We start from the raw sequence: 24,071 nt of genomic DNA on the forward strand, positions 1-24,071 counted from the left end.
TGGTAGTTTTGGACAAAAGTTAGTTAATTTAGTTATTAGTTATTATTTAAAAATTTCAATTTAAAAAATCAAAATTGAAATATTATAAAACTAAAAAAGAAAATAGAATAACTTTTTTTTGAATATTTGAATTTTAATACAACAAAATGTCAAAACTAGCTGAGTAACTTCTTTTTAAAAAAATACCAGCTTTAGCTTTAATTTTTTAACAAACGGAAAATAACATATTTTTGCATTGAAAACTGAATTTTTTTAGTGGAAATTAAATTCAGTGTATTTGTTTGTTTTCAAAAGATAAACATTTTCTTTAAACATGCTTCATTTTCCTTTGTGTGTTTTGTTTTTCCTTTAAAATTTAAGTTTATCCATAATTATTTTTAATATTAAATTTTTATATTTGATACTTTAAATCAAATCAACTTAGACCTTAAATATAACATATTAAACAATAGACGTTTAAATTATATTTACTTGGACAAACAAAACTTTTAGATTAAAATCATATTAAAAAGCTTGGCAAACAAAAGTTTTATATTGAAATTATATTAAAAAAATAATTAAAATATAAATATTTAAAGTTGAATTTAATTCTTATATTTTGAAGATGGTTAATCCCAAATTATAATTATTGTAGGAGTTTTTAAATTCAAAAATGCCTTTTTAAGAAGTGTTAATTACCTTAGTCAAACATTAAACTTTGTGATTAAAAAAATTCAATATATAAAAGTTTAAAATTTAGTTGGATAATTGCAAGGTGGTTATAACTTGTCATCTTTATCTTAACTAAAGGATTAAAAAAATTAACTCACCCAACGTTTCCCTAACTCTTCCATTTTACATTTCTCAAACTTCTCCTTTCACACACAATCAACTCCATAATCAGATATGGTGGAAGAATATTAGCACTACAATTAGAATTGAGATCATGATCATTATTTTTGGGGGTTGAAAATAGAAGATAACGTTAATTTTAATTGGTGTTGTTGTATTATTTTTCTTTGTAGAATGTGTTGTTAATTATACATTAGACTGGATAACATATTTTTCACTAATTTCAAATTCCATCTCATTCTTGATTCAGAGATTTTTCCATAAAGTAATGGAAGAAGCAAAGGAAAGAGAGAAACTGACGCTGGTGACTCGAAAATCCTATTTCGGATTACCCACTTCTTTCCCCAACTGTTTGCCCGTTTACGCTTATCTCAAATTCTCCAACACTCTATTTGATTTGGATTTCAATCTCATTAACCCTGATTCTGATCAAATACCTTATGTCGAATACAGTACATACGTAGCCTACAACAATGAGAAGGGTGGAGTTATATGCAGTTTAATCAAAGATGGTTTCGTGGATTTAGATTCTCAAGTTCGTGGTATACCTGAATGGATATCAGCAAAGGCTATGGTTGATTCATGGCTTGCAGATGCCATCATTTATAAACTTTGGGTGGGTTCTGATGGAACTTTTGCACACAAGATCTATTAATCAGATCTCCCGTGGCCACTTGGAAAAATCTTGTATTTTCTAAAAAAGGATTAAAGCGGAAAATTTATTACATAAGCTGGAACAGAAAAAATGCTAACATGTAAATGTAAGCAAAGTTACGAAGAAAGGTCGTAGATTTTGGGTCCCAACGTGGGTATAACCTTTGACCTTTGCTAGAGAGCCCACTACCCTCCGCAATACGAGGTTTTCCAACATAAATTCGAATTTAATAGGATCAATAAACCACATATTTTCTAAAAAGGAAAAAAGGACCAAGTTGAACTTAGGTGAAAAAAATGCGAATTATGTTCTTGGGCAAAGGGTGATGGAAATGAATTAGATGGAAATTTGCCGTACTGTCAATAATTCAAAGTGGATTGATAAGATAAGACAATGAACTGGGTTGCCTCTTGGCCGGCAATGATCATAAGTGGCCGGCAACTGATATTTGACTGTACATCCTTTTTAGTTTGTTTTTGTCACATTAATGAATGAAACTATAGAGTAGTGTATGGTCACACATATTATTAGTGCACGTGAGATCCCACAGATACTTGAATTTATGTACTTGAGAAGACTACCTTTGACCTGGGCCCCCATATAATTAAAGACACTTGGCAAACACTAGAATTCCATGGTTGGAATCATGCATGTCAAGCATTGGTCTAGGTCATGGTTACTAGTAGTTTCAAGATAGAGATGATTTTAATCAAAGAAAAAAGAGTTGCTTACTATATCCCTATAATAACCTAGTTCTATTTAGTGGTTGTGTCTGATTCTTATAATATTATCATAGTACTGTATTATTCATTCTCTTTGCCCAGACACCAAGCAAATGCTAGTCTTTTACGTACATAACCGAGCTAGTTTTAGTAGTGTTTATGTATGTATCTATGTAATTTGAGAGCCACAGATGTCGTAGGTTGTGCAGACAATAATTTTGTATAGTAGCTGTACAATTTTGTATATAAACATGGGACAACCACTCAATCGTAAAAGTAATAAATGGTGATGAAATAACACAATCAAGGAGCCGTTTCTTCAAGAGGATTATCCTCTTTTTACAAAATTAGTGTTTCGTTATAAATTTTCAAATTTAACTTGGAGTTGAATTTCAAATTTGACAAGTGTTCTAAATCTGTTTTCCAACTCCAACTTCATTTATTCCCAATAAAGTGTTCACGTTAACTCCAACTTCATAAATTTCGAAAAATAGTTGAAATTTTTATGGCCAAATGCTACAACGTAAGAAAGAAAGCTATAAAGATAATACTAATGATTGTTACTTTAGTGAGCTTTCAAAGAGTAGAGAAGTGCGTAGCTAATTAGCTTGTGAGAGTGTATCCATGTGAAATTGTAGTGGTCCAAGTCGTGCTAGGTTTGATTGAACTCAAATAATTTAAATTATATATAAATAAATATTAAATTTCAAATATAGCTTAAATAATTAGTGGATTCAGTAACAAGTTCAACGTAACCTATAAAATTCAAATCCTCCACTTTTAAGTAACGGCCTCTTGATTCTTGGATGATTGTAAAAAGTGTTGGAATATGGGTGGAGCTAATCCAATGGGGAGCAAGTCAGATGTCTCTGAAAATTCAATGTGTGTTGAGTAATGGGGGTCAAAATTAACCCGAACCCATGTGATCTACCCAACTAGCTCAAGTTTTAATGAGTTTGGACTAGAATAATTTCGACAACGAGCTGATTTAAGTTATGTTCAAGTTAACTCATCAAAAGTCAGCCGCTAAAATTAAAGAAATCTAGGGGCATGCCGGACCTTGACTCATGAAAATGCTCAATACTAAAATGTATTTTGATATTGTACTGCATATTTGATCTTGATGTCCAACAAATAAATAATGCACCCAAGCACTATTTTATTCATGGCATAAGCCACTCTTATACTACTGGAATCATGGAATATAAGTTTGAAATTGTAAAGAACGAATGGGTCAAGTTGAGCGAATTGAGCTATAACTTATTATTTAATCCATCTTGACTCAATCATCCATCTTTGCCAATGTAATCTTTAGGTGCACTGGATTAAGCAATGACTCAACTCATTTGACCAGCCTATATGTCGCCCCTAGTGTTTAACTTGCTCTAGGTTTTACAACTACATATGAATCTCAAAAACTGTTGGTACTTTCAAAATTTTGGTAGCCATGAAATCGTGTCATTAATTTTGTTCTTTGGTCTCTTATTGCTTCCCCATATCTTTCCAATTTCACATTAAATACTTGTACAAGTATTTATTTTGTAACACCATGAATAATAAATAATAGATGATGGAGCTAGATTGCAATTATTTCACTATATAATTGGGGGATACAGCAAACCTGTATGATAGAGAGGTTTATTGTAGGGTATCCATACAATACAAAGACAAGACATAGATGGCCCCACAACTTATGCCATTTTATCCATTGACACAATTTTGATAACAAGTCCCTTTCATGTAGGGCAAAACTTATGTACAAATTGCATCCCGCTTGAGCCTTTATCACCACATATTTTCCATTCACATTCCCATATATATAGAGAGATATGTTCAAGTCTGAAACATTACTCAATAACATTTTTCTTCATTTCCAATTAAACACTTGTTTCTTCAACTCTTGAGCTTCTCAATTCTATTATTACATAATGGCTACTCTTGCAAGTTCAATGTCATCGTTAAGGGGTTCAAAGATCAGAAAATGGCAAGGATGCTCAAAGCAAGTTAGGCAGCAGAGAGCAAGACTTTACATTATTTGGAGATGTACAGTCCTGCTTCTCTGCTGGCACGACTAACCGTTGTGATAGGTTCAATTTCCATTAGTGTACTTAAGTTTTCAGATGAATGAGACGAAGGATGGGTCGATTTTGTATTGTTTTTTGAACGGTTGTCATATAGCCCTGATTTTTGTGTAGGAGCATAGTTAAATTACATGTGAATGTAAAAATATATACAAAGAGCCTAAGTGAATAAAACTCGAGGACACTTTTCTTATTAGTAATTGACAAGGAGCTTTGTGTTTTTCATCTATATGTATATTTTCAGTTTTATGATCTGAAACCAAACCATAAATTATGGATCCCAATGCTTCTCTTTCTTCGTTTTGCAATTTGATTTAAGAAAATTAATATCAGTAAGGGGTTCTACAACTAAATCTAATTAGAGACACTAATCTAAGGGTAATTAAGGTTTAGTAGGAGTCTAGGAGATATGGAGACCTAATTTGCAAATACTTCATTTGCATAAATGACTAATTATTTAATATTGGGAGAAGGCATAGAAACACAGGTACAACTGCAAACTCTTTCTCGTCCTTCTTTTCACTATTTTGATAAAATTACAACTGCAAACAAAGAACTAAGCTCGAGTACACAAAAGGTTAATGAAGAGAGACAATTTGATCAAGCGATTCCCAGAAGGAAAATAATTAAAAGAAGAGATGGGAGATCATAGAGTTCGGAGCCTAAAGGGCAAATTTTTTCAGTCAAAATTTCAAAAAGACACATCAAAATGGAAAACTTCCAAAACGGACAAGGTAAGTGTTAGTCCACTTTAGTCCACATCATAAGTGTAAGGTAAGATGGTAAGTTTTCTTTATAAGGTAAATAGAGTTTCTTACCTTATCTATTATCTATTTGCCAGGCTTCGGGAAAGTGCAAGGTATTACAAGGTAAGTGGAATTGTTAACCTTGTAAGGTAAGATCTCATGTTCACCTTGTAAGGTAAGATTTCATGTTTACCTTGTAATAACTTCGAAATTCTCGGTTTTATATAAAGAGTGTGAGTGTAGGTTTATTGTTGAATTTCATAACTCAAAATATTTGTTGAACCTTATTCATTTGTTACTTTAAAATGGATAAGGTAAAAGTAAATTTACATTGAGATGGTGAAGTTTTGCATGATGGGGATTCAGTGCGATATAGTCGGCATCCAATCATTTCCTTTATCTCTCAAATATGATCGTTTGAAAAGGTTGTTTAGGAGTAAAATGGGCATTACTAATTCGGAAGATGACATGGTTATTTCTGGATGATATCCGAATTATTTTACGTCCAACGGATAACCAATATTTGGTGAAACTCCTATTTGAAATGATGATTCTTTATCTTTATTTCTTCGCACCGTTGAAATCTTTGGTAATCGCCTTAATCTACAGACGTTTGACATGTATGCATGTGTGGAACATTCCCCTATTGTTGAAGAACCCACGGATAATAAATTTGATCTTCGAGTAAATCAAAATTCTTTAAATTTGAATATTGATTCTTCAAGAATGGTAATGGAACAATAATTTGATGGTGGGTTTGAAACACATTATCAAAATTCACCCGGACTTGTGAATAATTTGGATATGGGAGGACCTAGCAATACGTCTATGAATTTGGAAAATTCTAATTCAAGTGGTCCACAATAGCCTTTTTCGGTGGAGGCAATTGATAAATAATAAATAACTAATTTTATTTAATTAAGTAGTTCTTTTTGTAATTAATGAGATGATTTATTCATTTTGCAGATTTAATGATTGTAGATTTACACTCACTCAACTCACAGAAATTGTGAACAACAACGACGACATACAAGGGGAGTTGGATAGTGATGAACCTTTACAATATGAATCGTCAGATGATGATCAATCTTCTGATGATGAAGATGATAATAATGATGAAAATGTTAATGGAGAGTCTACACTCGTTGGTGTCTATACTGGCAATCATTCTTTCATAGCAGTTTCATATTTGGATCATACTGAAGAAAGTCCAGAAGAATTAAGGTGCATGGTCAATGAAGATTATTTTCGGACTCCACTTTGAAATTAAAATAATCCTGAACATATTAAGTCGGGTTGGTATTTTAATACATAAACTAGTAAATTAAAAAATTTCAGTCCTTTGACATTATTAATAATATTTATTTTGTATCTGCATTTAGGTATGTTATTCATTAACAAAAAGCAAATGAAATCGGTTGTGAGAAAGTATAATCTAATGAAGGGGACGGAGTTTCTTTGTGATCGATCTAAAGAAGACAGTTAGAAGGTTATTTGCAAGTAATATGTTGGGGTGTGAATGAATGATACACTTAGAGCAGTTTTTAGTGGTATGTGGAAGGCGGGAAAAATGATTGACCATACTTATAATCTAGATAAATATAAAGAGGATCATTATAATTTAAATAGGTACTTGATTGTTACTTCATTGATTCCCTATATTAGGAAAGATCCAAATATTAGCATTAAGATGGTTCGTGAAAACATCAAAGGATTGCACCATTATACCCCTAGTTACCAAAAAGTTCAAAAAGTCGAAGAAAGGCATTTAAGATGGTGTATGGTGATTTTGAAAGTTCTTTTAAGGCATTACCTGCATATATGCAATATTGCAATCGTTCAATCCAGACACTATCGTTAAGTGGGAGCATAATTCAACAACAATGCAAGGTGAGCACATATTCAAGTTTCTATTTTGAAGTTCCAAGTCCAGCATTAATGGATTTAAAAATTGTAGGCTTGTCATTTCAATAGATGGCACTCATCTTTATGGCAAGTATGATATTAAACTATTAATTGTTGTTACAATTGATGCGAACAGTAATGTTTTTTCACTCGCATATGCTATAGTGGCGCGTGAAAGTTTTGACTCTTGGTCATGGCTTTTAACATTATTATGGAGGCATGTTGTTGGTGAGAGAAAAGACATTGGACTCATTTTAGACCGCCATCAAAAAATTTTACAGTGTGTTCAATATTACGCTTGGTTGCAACCACCAAAAACACACCACAGATTTTATGTTTGACATTTAAAAGCTAACTTTAATTAAAAAAAAATAGTGAACTAGAAAATCTGATATGGTTGGCTGCTACGAAGCATCAGGAAAAAAGTTCTTGCAGAGAATGCAACAAATTAAAGTAGTGTCTCCGAAAGCGTATAGATGATTATGTAATCATTCTTTTGAAAATGGACAATGCACATAGATGATGATCGTAGATGGGGGGCTATGAAGACCAATGTATCTGAGTCGTACAATGATTTGTTAAAGAAAGTTCGGGAGATTCCAGTGACTGCAATGATTCGCATGACCTTTCATGCCTTAGTTGATCATTTTGTCGAAAAGGACAAACTTGCTACTGCTTTGTTAGGAAAAAAGGCTCGTTTTCCTTTTGGTGTAGAGGACAAGATTGAAGAATATTGAAAAAGAGCTCAATCAGACACTGATATGATGACCTATCATACTGGTGATGGTTTGTTTGAGATTTTGACATTCGCAAAAAATGATAATGGTGAAAACGTTTACAAAATTTTTGTCAAGGGTAAAAAATGTTCTTGTGGAGAGTGGAGAAATTTGTATATGCCATGCTCACATGCTATTAAATTTTGTAGAATTTGTGGGATCGAGCCGAACAATTACATTAGCAAGTACTACAGTACGAAGTATTACAAACGAACATATAGTGGAACTTTCACTCCAATGGGTCAGCAAACGTATTGGCCACCTACTCCATTTTGTTTGATTGCAAATACTGAATATTTGTGGATATCTAGTGTGGATTCAAGAACTCGACTCAAGAATGACATGGACATTGCTTCGACTCGCATGACACGAAAATGTAGTATTTGTAAGCAAACAGATCACACTAAGGCACGATGTCCTCAAAAAAATCAGTAGTGTCTGTAAAATAAAATTATATTCATATATTATTTGCAGTGAAAGTTCTATATTTATTTATTGTTTATTGTGAAAATGTCTTCTTTTTATGTAATTGCATGAAACTCAATTTGATTAATAATATCTATATTCTTAAGAAAAATTATTCTATTAATTATAGTAGTATTACGTAGTTGTCATTTTACTTTCATTGATTTCATATTAAATAAGTAGTTGTAGATTGGTAGTTGAATTAGAATCAATAATTAAAAAGTGATAATGTTTAAAATAAGTGTCTAGTCATATCAATTCAAACAAGAAAATAGTGTTGTATCAAATCCGTCTGAAAAGTTAGAAGATACGTAAGGACTGTAAATCTTGAATCTTCATTGAAAAGAAAAGTTATAGAAACAAGATTCGTAAGGATTGTGAATCTTGATGAAAAGAGAAGTTAGGATTTGTGATTATGAAAAGGAATAAGGTAATAGTCCATGTGTATCGTATAAGGTAAAAGGGGCCTACATACCTTACAATTTATATATACTTTCATCCCTTCGTTCTAAATTATTTGACCTACTTTCTACATTTACTTGTTCCAAATTACTTGTCCTACTTATAATACCTTGCATGAAACTCAATTTGATTAATAATATCTATATTTTTTAGAAAAATTATCCTACTAATTATAGTAGTATTGCGTAGTTTTCATTTTACTTCCACTGATTTCATATTAAATAAATAGTTGTAGATTGGTAATTGAATTAAAATCAGCAGTTGAAAAGTGATAATGTTTAAAATACAGTGTCTAATCATACCAATTCAAACAAGAAAATAATGTTGTATCAAAATTCGTAAGAATTGCGAATCTTGAATCTTGATGCAAGAGAAGTTAGGGTTTGTGACTGTGAAAAAGAATAAGGCAAGAGTTCTTGTATATTTTATAAGGTAAATGGCCCTACATACCTTACAATTTATACATTTTTTTATTTCTCCATTTTAAATTATTTGACCTACTTTCTACATTTACTTCTATCAAATTACTTGTCTTACTTATAAAATCAAGACTTTTAAAAAAAAATTCAATTTTATTTATATTAAGTATCAAATTTTTGAAAATGAAATTGTTGAATTTCAAAGTCATTAAAATATAAATAACCCTTCTTTTTTCTATAAGTACTACTCCAAAGTCATTTCTGTTTAATGACTCCAATTTTTAAAAAAAATTATCTTTGATTTATACTCCATGATTGTTGCCAAGTTATTAGGGTATAGGGATAAAAAAAAAAATATACGCCTACCTTCAATTATTGACATCCTAAGAGATATGTCAAGTGCAAAGGAATCAAGTAATTTAAAACGGAGTAAGTATATATTTCTCTCATCTTACCAAAACAATTACGTTCTTGCAATAGCAATAGAGATTCAGAACTAGCCTTCCATGCTTTCAATGCTATATTCAATCTACATTACTATTACTATCAATTTTCCTCCATTCAAGAAATTTATTCTATTTGTATTACTATTACTAACAACTCCCTTCCATTCCTTATTTTATAAAAATAAATTTAATGTGTACATGCAATTGTTCAAACTAGAGAATAAAATAAATCACGTTAAGTAGAAAATGATATAAATGAGCTACATTTCTAATATGTTATCAAATAAGCTATTCAAAATTATTTATCTCAATTTGTTTATCTGAATAAATTATTTAAAATATGCATAAAATGATATTATAAATTTTGAGTTATAAACTAAAATTTTTAACTTGCAATTTTTATTATAAAGTGGTATGATGAAAGGATGAAAAAAGAAATAAAAATAAAAATTAGGCATTTTCAAAAAGTAATAATTGACTAAGAAAAAAAAATTGATATCAAATAGTAACCAATTAAGTACTACAAATAATAAGCATTTTCAAGTTTGTTACATTGTACATAAAGAACTAAGCATACAAAAATAAAATTACAAAGTAAATGAATTGTTAACGTCTCCTACAGGGAGCTTGTTCTTGAATGCAGAAATTTCTGGAGCACGAAACTGTTGGTATATGTGGGCTTGTTGATATTCGAGGATTATCTAAGTCCTGCAAATTTTTTATTTATTAATATATTAGAACTTTAAATTATTCATTTAAAAAGTAAGTTAATCAAGAAAATAACACCATACGAATGTTTGGGAAGTCTCTTCAACAACATTGGGTTCATGGGACATTGATTCCTGTAATAACATAATAAATTATTAATATACTATTTAACTATAAAGTTAACATATATTATTACATAATAAATTATTAATATACTATTTAACTATAAAGTTAACATAAATATAATATAGTAATCGTGTTGTACACTTACCTCAAAAAAAATTAATCTTGCAGTGAAAGGAGAGTTATACAATGAAAATTGGCGCGCTATGGGATGAACATTAGAAAAGTATCTGCTAAATTGGCTAAAGCCACTTACCCCAACAGGTGGAGTTACAAAATCAAAACTTTGTTCATGAGAATAATTTTTTCAACTAGTCGAGGCTCCAACATAATCACATGCGGGGTAATATGGCTCAACATTAATTGTAGCCAACGACAGATTCGAATTACTTTTGTATTGTACCCCATGATCACTCAAGTTTTCTTCATCAACTAAATTATGTTCAACATGAACTTCGTTCCGTTGTTGTCCACCCCTCCCACCATCTCGATGAGCTCTCTCTCTTGGTGCAGCTGATCGTAGATGAGCTTGAACTGGTGATGGTTGATCATATTTATTCGGTGGTGTGTACTCTGAATCAAAAGTCAAACGTGTTCCCAAAGAGACAGCAGTTATTGACTTTAGAAAATCAATGCAAATTGTGCTACGATTTGCTTCACCTTTAATGATTGATTATTGTCATTCACAAGACTTTGAGCAATTTGATATGACCTTATATGTCCCCCTAGCCTAAAAATATAAAAATTAATACATTAATGGGTCATTTGGTAGAGTGTATAAGAATAATGCAGAATATAGTATATTAGTAATGCTTGCATTAGTAATACTTGTATTAGTTATGCTTGTATTAGTTATGCATGTATTATTTCTTGTACATTGTTTGGTTTGATGTATAAGAAATAATACATCTTACATAATTTCTATAAAAGAAATGTTTGTTTACAAAAATACCCTTCTTTGATTTTGTACATTTTTTTGCAACAAAGTTCTTGTCTTCTCAAACATAATTAGTATTGTTGAACTAATATATAGAGGTTTTAAAATTAATTGCAAAACCAACGTCTTTGTGTAGAAATGTTACGCCGATGGATTAACATATTCGAAATAAAAATAAAATATAAGACGTAAAATTAAAAAATAGTCTCAATTTTTTTAATCTTTTTAAAGATCCTCGAAGCAAAGAAAAAATATTTTATAGTTATTTAAATCAACTATTCATTATTGTAAATTAAAATGGCGAGAAAAAAAATTGTGAAATATTTTGAAAAGATTCACTATTGCAAATTAAAATGGTAGGAAAAGGAATGGTGAAATATTTTGAGAGGGAAATTGAGAGGTATTGAGGTCATTTAATAAGTTAATACATGTGTTTAAAGTCTTTGTATAACTAATACATAGGAAATGGAGTGTATTACTAATACACACTCCAGTACACAAAAGAGTGTATAACTAATGCTTGCATTAGTTATACATAGGCAAAAAGACGTACCAAATAAGGTACTAGTAATACACATTAACTAATGCATGCATTATATTTTACAATACACTCTACCAAACGATTCCTAATTGATAAAAAAAATCATTGACATGTATTAACAAAATTTTAAAAAAATGTACATACTAATGCTTCATGTCTGCTTGCCATCGGTTGGTATCCAACTTGAGAAATATGTATTGAATTTTTAATTACAAGGCGTGAATGATAGAAATACCGTTGATTATAATCTTCTTGGTTGACCATGTAACGGGGGTGAACACTACTGTCATAGCGCTCATTCCACTTCTGTTCCATTACATTTAACAACATAACAATCTCCTGTGTTATTCAAAATCGCTTATCGTGTTTAAAATGAAATGATTTGTACTTAGGTGGAACAGGTATGTTTTGTACATAACCAAATTATCGCATAACAAGATCAATCATGTGTCATTCACGATGAATTTCACAAATAAGTGAAACTTTAGCCATCCAAATAACACGTCCTTGATGACACCATTCGGACAACTCATTAATAAGTTGCTTAGAATATGGCTGATAAATAAACTACAAAATAATAAAAATATTATGATTAATGAGTCACAAAGAATTTGTCTAATCTTTGCTTAGTTTAGTAAATAACATGTTTACTTCATCTTACTGATTTAATTAATAACAACTCATAATATTTGATATAAAAAAAAATAAAATATAAATATAGAATTTGACCTATGTACGCGTAAATTTTTGCTATAAAATTCAACATGATTAGAACTACCTTCAATTAAGTGGATGATGTTAAGAATTCAACTCTAGCCGATATATTTTTAAAAATCCACTATGAAGTAGATGATGTTAATGACAACTACCATTATTTATAAAGAAACATAGTATGATTGTGAAATATCTCTTTGGCAATAATAAAATTTATATAGTTAACCAAAAATAAATTATATATAGCAAGGTCTAAGATTTGTAGTGAAAGTTACTACACAGTGTATGGACATGACTTTCTGAAGTACAATAGTTAATATTTTGCATGTTATAACAATTTAGCATTTCAATACTCTTATATATATGAGCTTTGTTTAGTTGGGGGAGCATTGCGTTATATTACTACAAACAAAATAAATAAAAAAATAAAAATAAAAGACATGATAATATAAAAAATACCTGCTTCTCAGTAAAGTTGTCTAATACATCTCCTATTATGACAAGCATACTACGAGCCTCATTTTGATGAGTTCTGCCTCGAGATCATTTACATGCATGTGCGGTTGGGACCTCCAAATTTTTCTCGCTTGGAGACAGTGAAAGTGGTTGCAATGGGACAATACTCTTCCATGCCCTACCTAAAAAAATATAATCAACAATAGTTATCATCATAATAAAATTAAGTAATTCAAAATAGAAAAAAAATATTATTGTATAAAGTTCACATACTTGCAATAACGAAACAAAACCACTAATGCAGAGCGAATTCTCCATCGACGCACGACACAAACAAAAATAGAGGTACGATAGCGCAGCAGCTCCCCAAGCCTGTGTTGACATTGCGGGGAAGTCACGTGTGTCAATCAAAAAGTGTACTAAATTTATTTTCAGATTTATCGAGAAATATTGTTCCGCCACACAACCAAAAAAGGTACAACCTAACTCTTCGTTGCACCTCTTCTTCCTCAGTTTCATCAGTTATTTCATTTAGATTTTTCATGTATTCCTCTAATCTCATTAAAAAAATCCTGTTTTCTTGAAAAATGTCTAGATCAGGTAACCATCCTGTTAATTCGGCAAACATCTGTTTCTTGTTAATAAGTAACGTTTGAGCAGTGCCTGGATGAAGAATTGGTGTTACATCTACGACTATTCCAAACATTAGTTCTGTGTCTTGTAAGGTTATAGTCGTTTCACCCATTCTTAGGTGAAAGGTATGTGCTTCTGGTCGCCACCTTTCAACAAGTGCAGTAATAAGGGAATAATCGCAGGGAACGAATTCAACATCTATAACGCCCCTAACTTCACAAATATTAAAATAATTAAGAAAACAGGGATGGAACGGATGATTTCTAACATGTTGTCAAAATCCATTATCATCACGCCGCACTATCAAACATGTCTTTTCTCCTTTTAATGTGCCTTTCCAAATAACCTCGGATCGATGCTTACTTTGTGTGGCATATATGTCATATTGTGATGGTCCTGAATGCATAAAGTGTTGATATTTCATATCTATACAGAAAGAAAATTAAAATTAGTATGATATGGGTTTCATACAAAGTGTTAATTTACACATGCATACAACTAAAGGGCAAACTTTTTGCACATGCATGACAATACTAACTTAACGTAGGTTTAAACTTAACAAGTTGATATACTAACAACAACAACATTTGACAAATTAGTAAGCTACAAAAATAATTAATAATATTATTCTATACATACTTGTTTTTTAGGTATTGCAAAAAATTATATAAAAAGGTGATTAAAGTATACCTTAAAGTGAAATTTTTTTGATGAAATAGACTTTGAGCAAAAACAAACACTCAAATAATATAGATGAATAGAGTGAAATGGATAATGTGAATAAATAAATGAAATGTATGAGTGATATATAAAAGAAAATTGATAAGGTAAAAGACACATTTTACCTTATAAGGTAAAGGACACACTTTACCTTGTGTAATGCAGTGCATTTAAAATAAATTTGTCACTAAGTAGTCTCTCCGTCCATAAATACTTGTTCACTTTTGGCTTGACATATATCATAAGAAACAATAAATAGATGGTTGATTTTACTATATCACCCATTGTATTTAATACCAAGGGTAAATAGGTAAAAATGGATAAATTATCCAGTGATTTTATTAACTGAACAGGTATTATTGGACATTCCCAAGTAGAAAAGTGGATAAATAAAGATGTACGGAAGGAGTACATTGATGTCATTAAATTTTGAACTCCCACCAACTTTTCAATCAAATAATAAGGTAAGGGACTCTATTTACCTTTAAAGGTAAACTCACCATTTTACCTTACACTCTATCGTGTGAACTAAGTGGACTAACATAACTTTTTAATGGATAAGGTAAACACATCCATTTTGAAATTTTTCCATTTTGATGTGCCCTTTTGAAATTTTAACTGAAAAAACTTATCCTTTAAGCTCTGAACTCGGAGATCGTAACGGTGAATAAAGGAGAACAGAGGATTTGAGAAAGAACGAGGATCTGGCCTTTGTGCACGAAAGAATCAAATGAAGAAAAATATAATTAAGGCTCTTTTTTAGTTTTGAACAAGTATGCATTTGCACATGTTGTTCTTTCAGTTTATTTTCTTTATCAGATAATTAACGAAGGGGGTAAATAATATATATATATAGTTTAGGTGTTGTTCTTTCAACTTATTTTCTTTATCAGGTAATTAATAAAGGGGGTAAATAATATATATATATATATATATAGTTTAGGTGTTGTTCTTTCAACTTATTTTCTTTATCAGATAATTAATGAAGGGTAAATAATATATATATATATATATATATGTATAGTTTAAGTGTGTAATTGATGATTTCGCCATGTTAGTATGTCTTATCCTTTAATATTAGAACAAAATCTTCCATGCTGCTTCCTCTCATGCCCCTGCTTCCCCACCAATCTGATTTGAAAGAACGCACGCCAAAGTTTTTAAGTTTGGAAATGGGTGGTAATCAAGTCATTGATCAATCCTTTTAAACAGATGACAAGCCGTTTGATGTGAAGCAGAGGTTGTCAATAAGAAATGATGCTTCGTAATTAAATGAAAATAACGTTGAGTTGATGGAAATAAATGAGGTAGTGACGATCTAGAACCACGACATGAAATTAACAGTGAGTTCTTAGTACGACGACTACACCCTCAGTCTCAAACTAAGTTCAACAAAAACAATTGCATGCAAAGTTCATAGCTCCACTTTTATGTTATTTCCATGTTTGTACACGAGATGATATAGAAAATTACGAAATAAAACCAATAAGATACAACGCATCACTAAATGAGAAGGGTCGCAAGACTGCAACTTTCTTTTCCAAAATGTTAGGAATTCTGTCTCCAAATCTCCTTCCACCCCACAACCCCACAAGAACATTTTACATTCAACTCATATAGCTCTGCATTCGAGAAATATAGAACGGGCACAAGGTCACAACACTTATAAGCTATAAAGCTGTAAACTATAACCCTTACGAAAGATATTCCCAACTGCAATGGCTCCACAAAAATGATTCACCATAACTATCGAAGCAACTAAAAAACGACCATAACGTGGACAATACTTCGCAACAAGCTCAACTGAACAAAGCAATCTGCTCGCAGAGAACTTGACCGATTACATGATTGTACTCCTCTTCATATATAAAAAAAATTGCTTCTTATATACGTGCTATGTACACATACTTCTAAATCAGGATAGGATACTTCTTTGAAATAGCTCCAACATGGCAAAATGAGCATAACAAACTGGAATTCTAAATTTGTTTGTTTCTACCAAGAAACTTATTTAATAGATGAGAGATATCTTGGAACTAAAACAAGCAGTCAATGGTTCTTCTATACTAGTCACGACATATACCAACTAGATTCACACGCATAGCTCGCGGTTGTCAAAGATCTCCCATCCATCATCCAGAAGATCGGTGTTATAGATCACCGACTTCACATCTTCAGATGCCTTGTGCTCCTCCTCATTACAAGATACAGTATCCGCCTTTTCTGGAACATGCAACAAATCCGCAGAATCGGGCACCTGATCTGGTACCATACTCTTCAAAGATGAACTTGATGACGCCAAGATACAGCTGGTCTGACTGGAACATAGAGATTTGCTAAGAGGAACACGATCATCAAATTTCTCTTTCAACAACCTCACATCTTGGCATATGACAGATATTTCGCCTCTGCAAAAAGGGTGCAACAATCTATTGAGTCTTTTAAATTACTAACAAGTAGAGCGATATAGTGGCATAAAGAGCTGATATGCAGCAGAAAAACTGAAAAGCCCTGGCAGCATGAGTAGAGAAGTACAGCCAACCTCTTGAATTTCTAGTCTATAGCCTTCTCTAATAATACTAGTTGTGGAAAGTCCGTGCTAAGCAGGAGTAGCAACGGGAGTTGAATATTTATACAGAAGTAAGTTTCGCAGTAGATATGCAGATATCAAAGGGATACAATGACTCCATGTTCCATAAATTATCAAGATTTTGAAGTATGAAGTATAATTTCAAATTGGTTATGACCACACTCGTACTTTGATATGGTAACAGTTTCTTCTAGTCAAATTTGGTGATGCAGCCCAGTTTTAGAAGAATTCAAGGAACACATAAATTTGTCAACTCTTCACACATGTTTTATACTTAATTGCTCTTTTTTCTTTTTTAAATATGCTAATGAAATTCATGAAACATATGATGTACTAGAAGCCATTGTACTAAATCTTCCACAAGAAAACTAAGATTTAACACAAATTATAAAAAGGGGAGAATACGAAAATATGTTCTATTAGAAACAACTGAAAAGTCACGAGTTTCTTGGAAAAACATGAAGCTGGGTGCATTGAATAATTAATGGTGGCTGAGACAAATACTAACGCGATAATTTAACAGAGTAACAAATTCGCCTAATAACCAAATCAAATAAGTACGTTCCAATAAAAATAATATCTCATTGTACGATTTTAAAAATTTTAAATTTCATTGTTGATGTAGTTATTTACTTTAGAAGTCATTTTATAGTTATGTTAAAATCATTTAAGATTTTAAGAAAGTATATGCATTTTCACCCCTATTAGCAATATGCATTTTCACCTCTATTAGCAAAGATTCATGTTTTTCTCCTCAATCAATGATCAACTAATTAACCCAAGAAAGCTGCCAATAACTTCAACTTTTTAATGTTTATGAAGTTAATTTGGACAAATAAATCCAGTAATTTTACAAGAACATTAAAGTAGAAAGATTATAAAACTAAGCCTCACAATGATTAAGGAAGGCTCTAATAAGCACACATGAGCTCCAATAGAGAAGGAAACTATCAAGATTCAGAAAAAAAAAGGGAAAGAGAACACGGAGAGCAGAACGTGGAATAATGTAAAAAGAGACGCCCGTTTGGCCATGAAAATAACAATTTTTCGGAGTTGGAGTTGGAGTTGTGTTTGTCCATGAATATAAATTGGAGTTGTTTATGAAATCCCGTAGGAGAAATAGGAGTGGAAAAAGTGAAAACAAGTTTTACTAGTTTTCAGTTTTTCAAAAACAATTTTCACAAAAGTGAAATAATTCTTACGGCCAAACACTATTATTTTCACTTTTTTCATCCAAGTGAAATAATTTTCCGGAAAAAAGCAAAAAAAAATTCATGGTCAAACGCCTACTTAATGAGGGGCAAAACTCAAAATAAGTATAGGAGAGGACAGCTGCAACAACCAAAGGTACAAGCAGTATCACAGAGTTCAAAAAATAATTTTGAGAACTTACTCTCTGAGGAGGATGAAATGCCTATTTTTAATAATAGTACTATCATGGTTTTGCTCAAAGGGAATTTTAAACCAAAGAAAGAAAAGCATGAGAACATTGTATGATGGACAAGGTATACCTGCCAAATCAAAGCATAACACAACACAGTTTATCGGGCCTACTACTTTTCCCCCCAATACTATGTGAATATAAATTTGAGGTTGAATATATTACAATTGGGTAGAAACAAGCTTGAATCAGACAGCTGATTTTACCTTGGCATCCCAACCAAGCACAGATCCATATCTTTCAAGCAAATAACCCACATTTGGAGAGCACAAATATCAAAGAAAATTGTGAAAGAGACCTAAAGAAGTACAACTTACTGCAAAGTATCAACAACACGTCCACGATCCACCAGGAAATCCCTCAACTGAACAAGAAAACAAGAAAATAAAATCATAAGACCGCGATTTTCTCTTTACAGAAAACCCCATCATATAAAAACCATTTAAATAAAGAGGGTAATTACCTTGGCATTTTCTTCTGCCTCTTGCTTCAGAATATTGGCCTCTTGCACAACTTTTTCCATAATGGTTTCCTGTTCAGCGAGCGCTTTACGTGCAACCTCTTCCTTGTCTAGTCTTTCTTGCTCAGCAGCTTTCATTTCTTTTTCAGTAGCAGCCATTCGAACCTCAAGTGTCTGACGCATCTACAGAAAGGGTACTTCAGATGTTCAGGTAAAAGAAGAATATCATACTGCTATTTACATCCACTCTTTCTTCTATTTGAAGAGAACCATAAGTACAAGCAAAACATCTTTGATTCAGCAGATCGATATCTACGTGAAAGCAGGTGCCACTCAAGTCCTTATACCAGTAGTATGAAATAAGAAAATTTCAAGAACGCAAAATAAAGAAAAAGTGAACTGTGCCCACTTGACTAGTGAAGGAAGTATACCTTCAATGGTGCCATATCATGTTGAAAGCACATGTTTGACCATGAAGACTTCCCTTTATTCTTCCTCTTAAGATGTACAAATACAAATGTTTACATTAGTTAAGCTTTTCTTAAAAAAATTCCCTTATTTAACTTGTGTCCTCTCACCTTTTTGTGTTAGTTCAATCCTACATGTCTGAGATATAATTTAGCATGTCCGAGACTTCTACTAGAACTTTATAACGAGGGCAGGCAGCATTTATTGAAATTCAATCAGACGTGACAGTCCATGTACATGCATTATTTGCATGACATAAGCCATGCTCATTTACTCTTTGACGATTCCAGGTATCAATCAAAATAGTAGAACAAAACTATGTTAGGACACGAAAATAAACAGAAGAGAACATCAAACTCTGAAACACATGCAAACAAAAAAACACAGGCCAAAACTTGCAATTTCGGTCTCACATTAAAGGTGCGGAGAAGTTATGGTCTTATGGGTGAGTGCACAAGACACTCTCCATACGAGTCCCTTGCACTGCTCTTCACTTTCACAAACAAAGATTTCAACATTCCCTCACCTCATCCAGAACTGCGAGAGATTTGTCCCTTTCATCTGCCAAGCTGAGCAGACGAGATTGAAGCTCTTTTACTTCAGTAGCTAAGATGGCCTTCTCACCATATACTTCACCAGTATGCTGCAAATACATTGTGTAGCAGTTGTTAGGTCACAAGTGATGAAAAAATTAAATCATTATAATCAAAGGAAAACACATAGCTGAAGAGAAAGGCAACCATATCATTTGCTTCCTTCGCGTGCCATAACATTTCTTTCAGATCCTCTACCCTCCTAAGAATATCCAGTCCCCCATTAGCAGCTTCCAGCTTTGCCTGTTCTGCAGCTTCCTCTTGGAGTTCAACTTCTCTCATCAAGCAGATAACAGACTCCACAGCCGAAAACAGTGTTTTCTGTATAAATTTTAATTAGACTTCCAGGAGTTCCCAAGAAAATTGCCAGCCTCCCTTATTAGAAATATATTTCAGGAAAATAGCCCCTTCTCTATTCTAGGTCCCTATCTTCCATGAATTTAGATATGTCTGGCACACTGATGAACTAAATATGGGATTGTCTCTAAAACGGAGGACATCTATGCAACACCGAACTGTTCCGTACACAAAGATACAAGTCCAAGCTGATCCCTACACCCAAGTACTAAAGCACAAAAGAAGAGTCAAAACTGACTTACAAATGATAAAAGGGATGTGCTTGTACTTTGCATCACAAAGGAATTCAGATTCTAATATCAGAAACAACTAAGCATTTGATCAAGCATTCATTATGGAATATGAACCACTAGCCAATGCAACCTATTCCGGTGAATTGACAGCTGACAACAACAGAGAGAACTTGATGAACATTTGACAAAGATGAGCACCAACGGAACTTCTCACTGCAATTGAAGCCCAGTTATATATAATCCACAACAGATATCATTAAAAGCAAACCCCACATGAGCAACTGAACTATGCCTAAGAGGTCTTTTGACTTCAACTTAAAACAGCTAATACCTAAGCCCCAACAGGCCCAACTTTGCACAACTAGTCTCCTATATCAACAGTGGCAAGTTATCTAGAGGGATATAATAACAAATCTAGCACAGCCTCCGTTAGTCGTTCACATTCTGTTGAATAATTAGTTGGGAATATTATATACAGTGTACCTTGTTACTTTTGGCTTCCGTCATCATATCTTCAAGAAGGTCAATGCTACAAATTTGACCAGATGCAGTAACCACTGAATTTGGCATAGACTCCTCTTCATTTCCAATAATTTTACCTGCCAAATCTCTGTTACATGTAGCATCTACAGAATCATTGAGCTCTGTTTTTTCTAGATCAGAATTATCCGCATCTGGTGCAACCACAAATTCTGTACTACTTTCAGAACCAAATAATGTTGAAGTTTGAACGTTCAAGGGCACAACCTGACTCTCAGGATGTTCCATGTCCTGATTGTCCATTGAAGAAACCTCTTCATGTATACTTTTGTGCAGAAGTGCATTAGGACCATCACAAGGTGAGTTATCAGTCCCTTCAAGGGTATTATGTGGAGCAACACCTTCCGCGGGCAGACAAAGCTGATTGCCTGCATCTTCAGCTCCATTGTGTTTGTTTACTTTGAAAGAAGTTGCTTCGGGACTAGCAGTGTGTCCACATTTCTCATTTTCAATAAGCAAGTGTGCACACTTCTCATAAACATCATCTCTAGCCCTGCCTTCAGCATTTGACATGACAGATGTGACTTGGCAGGATCCGTGTGCACCAACATTGTCATTGCTTTTATTCAACTTCTCCATGGTAACCGGTGTCCCACCTCCATTGATTTCAAACGGCAAATGATCTCCACCAACAGCATCATGATAATGCTGAAGGGATGCACCATCAGTATCTTCAATTGTTTGATGATGTCCACAACCAGCATCATAGAATGATAAGCCATTTTGCAGTTCATCTGAATCTTTTGTATTGTGAAGAAGAACAGCATCAATCTGAGCTCCATTAGCATCTACTGCAGCTGAGGCAGGCAGCATATGGGAAAAAATACTTCAGTCTGATAAAGCCAGTAACGAAGAAAATGGAAATCTTCCAAATTCAAGAACTCAAGTTAATGTTTAAATTTAACCAGAGAAAAGATGGCAATTTCACCAAAGTTAGGCCTTACCTTCAGATGATTTGACAGTTACCCCACTATGCTCAAAAAAAGTTGAGGGAAGCTTAGTCAAGCAGGGGATAACTTCACTAAGAACCACCTCAACGGCTGTGTCAGCATCCTTACAATGCTCAATAGCAACAGCTCTAAGAATTCGAGAATCAACCTGACCAATTAAGACATCAGTGTCTCCAAACAGTAACTGCTCTTGGTTTGCAGCAAATCTCGAAATAAACTTAACATGGATAATGGAACTCTTGGAGGATGATGGAAAATCATTTTATTTTTCATCATAAAAACGATTCTAAAACATTCAAAGACGAATGACTTTGAATATCCCAATGGAGTAAAAACATCAAATAAGCACTCTGACCCATTTTAAACTCAGGCACAGAGTACAAGATATTAGTTTGATTCTTGGATTGTACAAGTACTGGTAGAAGCAAATATTGACAATAGTATATGAAATTTTCATATTTCATATGTAGGCGAACATCATATAAAAAAAATATTAGTTCAACATATCTAAATTCAAGAAACTAGTGAAAGTTGTATAGAATAATATCATCAGTAGAACACCACCAGATAATTATCATATGACTGGGAGCTAAAAGAGGACAAAAGGAGAAATATTGATCGAATTGTATGATTATGGAACATAATTTCATAGGGGAACGGACATTCATAACTAGTTGTGACTTTCAGCACATTAACAACAGAGTTCATTCGATGTCCTCAAATGTGCACTGATGTTTTACATTGCTCTAAAGATATATGCTGCTCAGCTGCAGCGTGGACGCTAAAATTGTGCCACTTCACTGTAAGCCCAAATGAAAACTTGAGGATATTATGGGAACTTAAACTAGTATAAATATATCATCATACCTCGGGAAAAATCTCCTGCAATGCCTTATAAACTTTCTTAAATCCCATATCTCCAACAGCAATGGATGTAATTCTGCTCAAAAAGATGAGGAAATGTGAGCAGAGATCACAAAAACATCAGTACTACAAAATGACACAACAAAAACTAGGACTGAACTGAATAACAAAATGGCATTAACACAAATAACTAACTGAATTGATAATAAACGCAGTACAACAACAACAAAAAAAAAAAGTACAACCTAACCCCCATGTAGCCAGCCACAAAGCATGGTACGCTGATATTACCGTTACCTCAGAGGTAGAAAGGCAATAATAAAACGCAAACAAACAAATAAAATGTCGAGATCGAATCAATTAACTACACCTTAATCATAACCTAGTCGAATTCCATATGGATCATCTTCATCCAATCCAGTCTTCTGTATCACCGCTATTTTCGTTCAAATATTATAGAATTCTCTAACAATTTATATAAGATAAGAATAAAACCCTAAGACTCTGTTCAATTGAAAATTTTGTATCCGAAACAGAGTGGAGTCGAGTCCGGAATAGAAAAAACATGAGAATTAACAATTCCGATTCATCAATTTCTCAATATCCGGAAAACGAATTGATAACCAAGCAATAAAAAGGTCATAATTCTGAGATTTCTGTTTACACGTACAACAAAAAAGGAAAAAAAAACCTATCAAATTATTCATCGGAAGTTGAAAAACGGAACATGTAAATTCTCTCACCTTATGAAAAAGGTAAAAGGATTTGGAATGCAGGGCGGAGGAGGAGAGGAGAGGAGAGGAGAGGCGGTGGAGATTGAACGTAGCGAGAGATTGGTGGGAGTGTAAGAAGGCCAAAGAGGGACTTGTATATTTGTACGAGAGGTGACCTACGCCGCTAAGGAGCCCATATAAGGATCATTTTCTAATTTATCAATTTATCGCGAGATGATCTTCTAAATTTAACCTACCACTGACTACAATTTCCACTATTACGACTCATTTGGTTACTTGTCATCTTTTCATTTGATACGACACACCCATTAAAAATTAAAAATAATAACAATATATACAGTGATTTTATCATATTTATTTATTATATTTTTCTGATTAATTGATATTTAATAATAAATATTGAAAAATAATTTAAAATATAAGTAATTAATGTTAAAAATAAAGCATGAAAAAAGAAATTTTCATAAATGCAAGAGTATTGAGTACTATATGAAATAACAA

At 32.6% G+C, this 24,071-nt stretch overlaps 4 protein-coding genes across 5 annotated transcripts; 3 read left to right on the plus strand and 1 right to left on the minus strand.

Annotated features, from left to right (window-relative positions):
* Nucleotides 1-1,099: 1,099 nt before the first annotated feature.
* Nucleotides 1,100-1,486, plus strand: LOC124887130 (mitochondrial outer membrane import complex protein METAXIN-like). Its single transcript, XM_047396315.1, has one exon. The coding sequence runs from the start codon at nt 1,100-1,102 to the stop codon at nt 1,484-1,486; it is 387 nt and encodes a 128-aa protein (XP_047252271.1).
* A 2,540-nt stretch (nt 1,487-4,026) lies between these two features.
* Nucleotides 4,027-4,489, plus strand: LOC124887398 (small polypeptide DEVIL 14). The gene has a single exon (XM_047397043.1). It carries the CDS (start codon nt 4,137-4,139, stop codon nt 4,281-4,283), a length of 147 nt encoding a protein of 48 aa, XP_047252999.1. The 5' UTR covers nt 4,027-4,136; the 3' UTR covers nt 4,284-4,489.
* LOC124887397 lies at nt 4,432-6,359 on the plus strand. The gene is made up of 2 exons (XM_047397042.1): nt 4,432-5,719; nt 6,002-6,359. Exons 1-2 carry the CDS (start codon nt 5,499-5,501, stop codon nt 6,297-6,299), a joined length of 519 nt encoding a protein of 172 aa, XP_047252998.1. The 5' UTR covers nt 4,432-5,498; the 3' UTR covers nt 6,300-6,359.
* A 9,813-nt stretch (nt 6,360-16,172) lies between these two features.
* Nucleotides 16,173-23,780, minus strand: LOC107842505. 2 transcript variants are annotated; one of them, XM_016686391.2, is made up of 9 exons: nt 23,580-23,780; nt 22,840-22,912; nt 21,967-22,120; nt 20,966-21,819; nt 20,040-20,213; nt 19,826-19,942; nt 18,835-19,014; nt 18,689-18,735; nt 16,173-16,748 (listed from the first exon to the last, which is right to left on the minus strand). In XM_016686391.2, the coding sequence occupies exons 2-9, from the start codon at nt 22,885-22,887 to the stop codon at nt 16,433-16,435; spliced, it is 1,890 nt and encodes a 629-aa protein (XP_016541877.2). In that variant the 5' UTR covers nt 22,888-22,912; nt 23,580-23,780; the 3' UTR covers nt 16,173-16,432. The 2 variants fall into 2 exon arrangements, with proteins under 2 accessions (XP_016541877.2, XP_016541878.2); XM_016686392.2 differs by having other exon boundaries at nt 23,207-23,756.
* Between the last annotated feature and the right edge of the window lie 291 nt (nt 23,781-24,071).

Source organism: Capsicum annuum, chromosome 9 (assembly GCF_002878395.1).
Source record: "Capsicum annuum cultivar UCD-10X-F1 chromosome 9, UCD10Xv1.1, whole genome shotgun sequence".
Lineage (NCBI taxonomy): Eukaryota > Viridiplantae > Streptophyta > Magnoliopsida > Solanales > Solanaceae > Capsicum > Capsicum annuum.

Coding starts and splice junctions, on each gene's coding strand:
- LOC107842505 (XM_016686391.2), bottom strand. CDS start 22,887: ATGGGATTTAAGAAAGTTTATAAGGCATTGCAGGAGATTTTTCCCGAG. Junction 22,121..22,839: donor TGCAGGAGATTTTTCCCGAG/GTATGATGATAT, acceptor TTAATTGGTCAG/GTTGATTCTCGAATTCTTAG. Junction 19,015..19,825: donor CTCTCGCAGTTCTGGATGAG/GTGAGGGAATGT, acceptor CCCTTTCTGTAG/ATGCGTCAGACACTTGAGGT.
- LOC124887130 (XM_047396315.1), top strand. CDS start 1,100: ATGGAAGAAGCAAAGGAAAGAGAGAAACTGACGCTGGTGACTCGAAAA.
- LOC124887398 (XM_047397043.1), top strand. CDS start 4,137: ATGGCTACTCTTGCAAGTTCAATGTCATCGTTAAGGGGTTCAAAGATC.
- LOC124887397 (XM_047397042.1), top strand. CDS start 5,499: ATGACATGGTTATTTCTGGATGATATCCGAATTATTTTACGTCCAACG. Junction 5,720..6,001: donor ATAATAAATTTGATCTTCGA/GTAAATCAAAAT, acceptor TTCATTTTGCAG/ATTTAATGATTGTAGATTTA.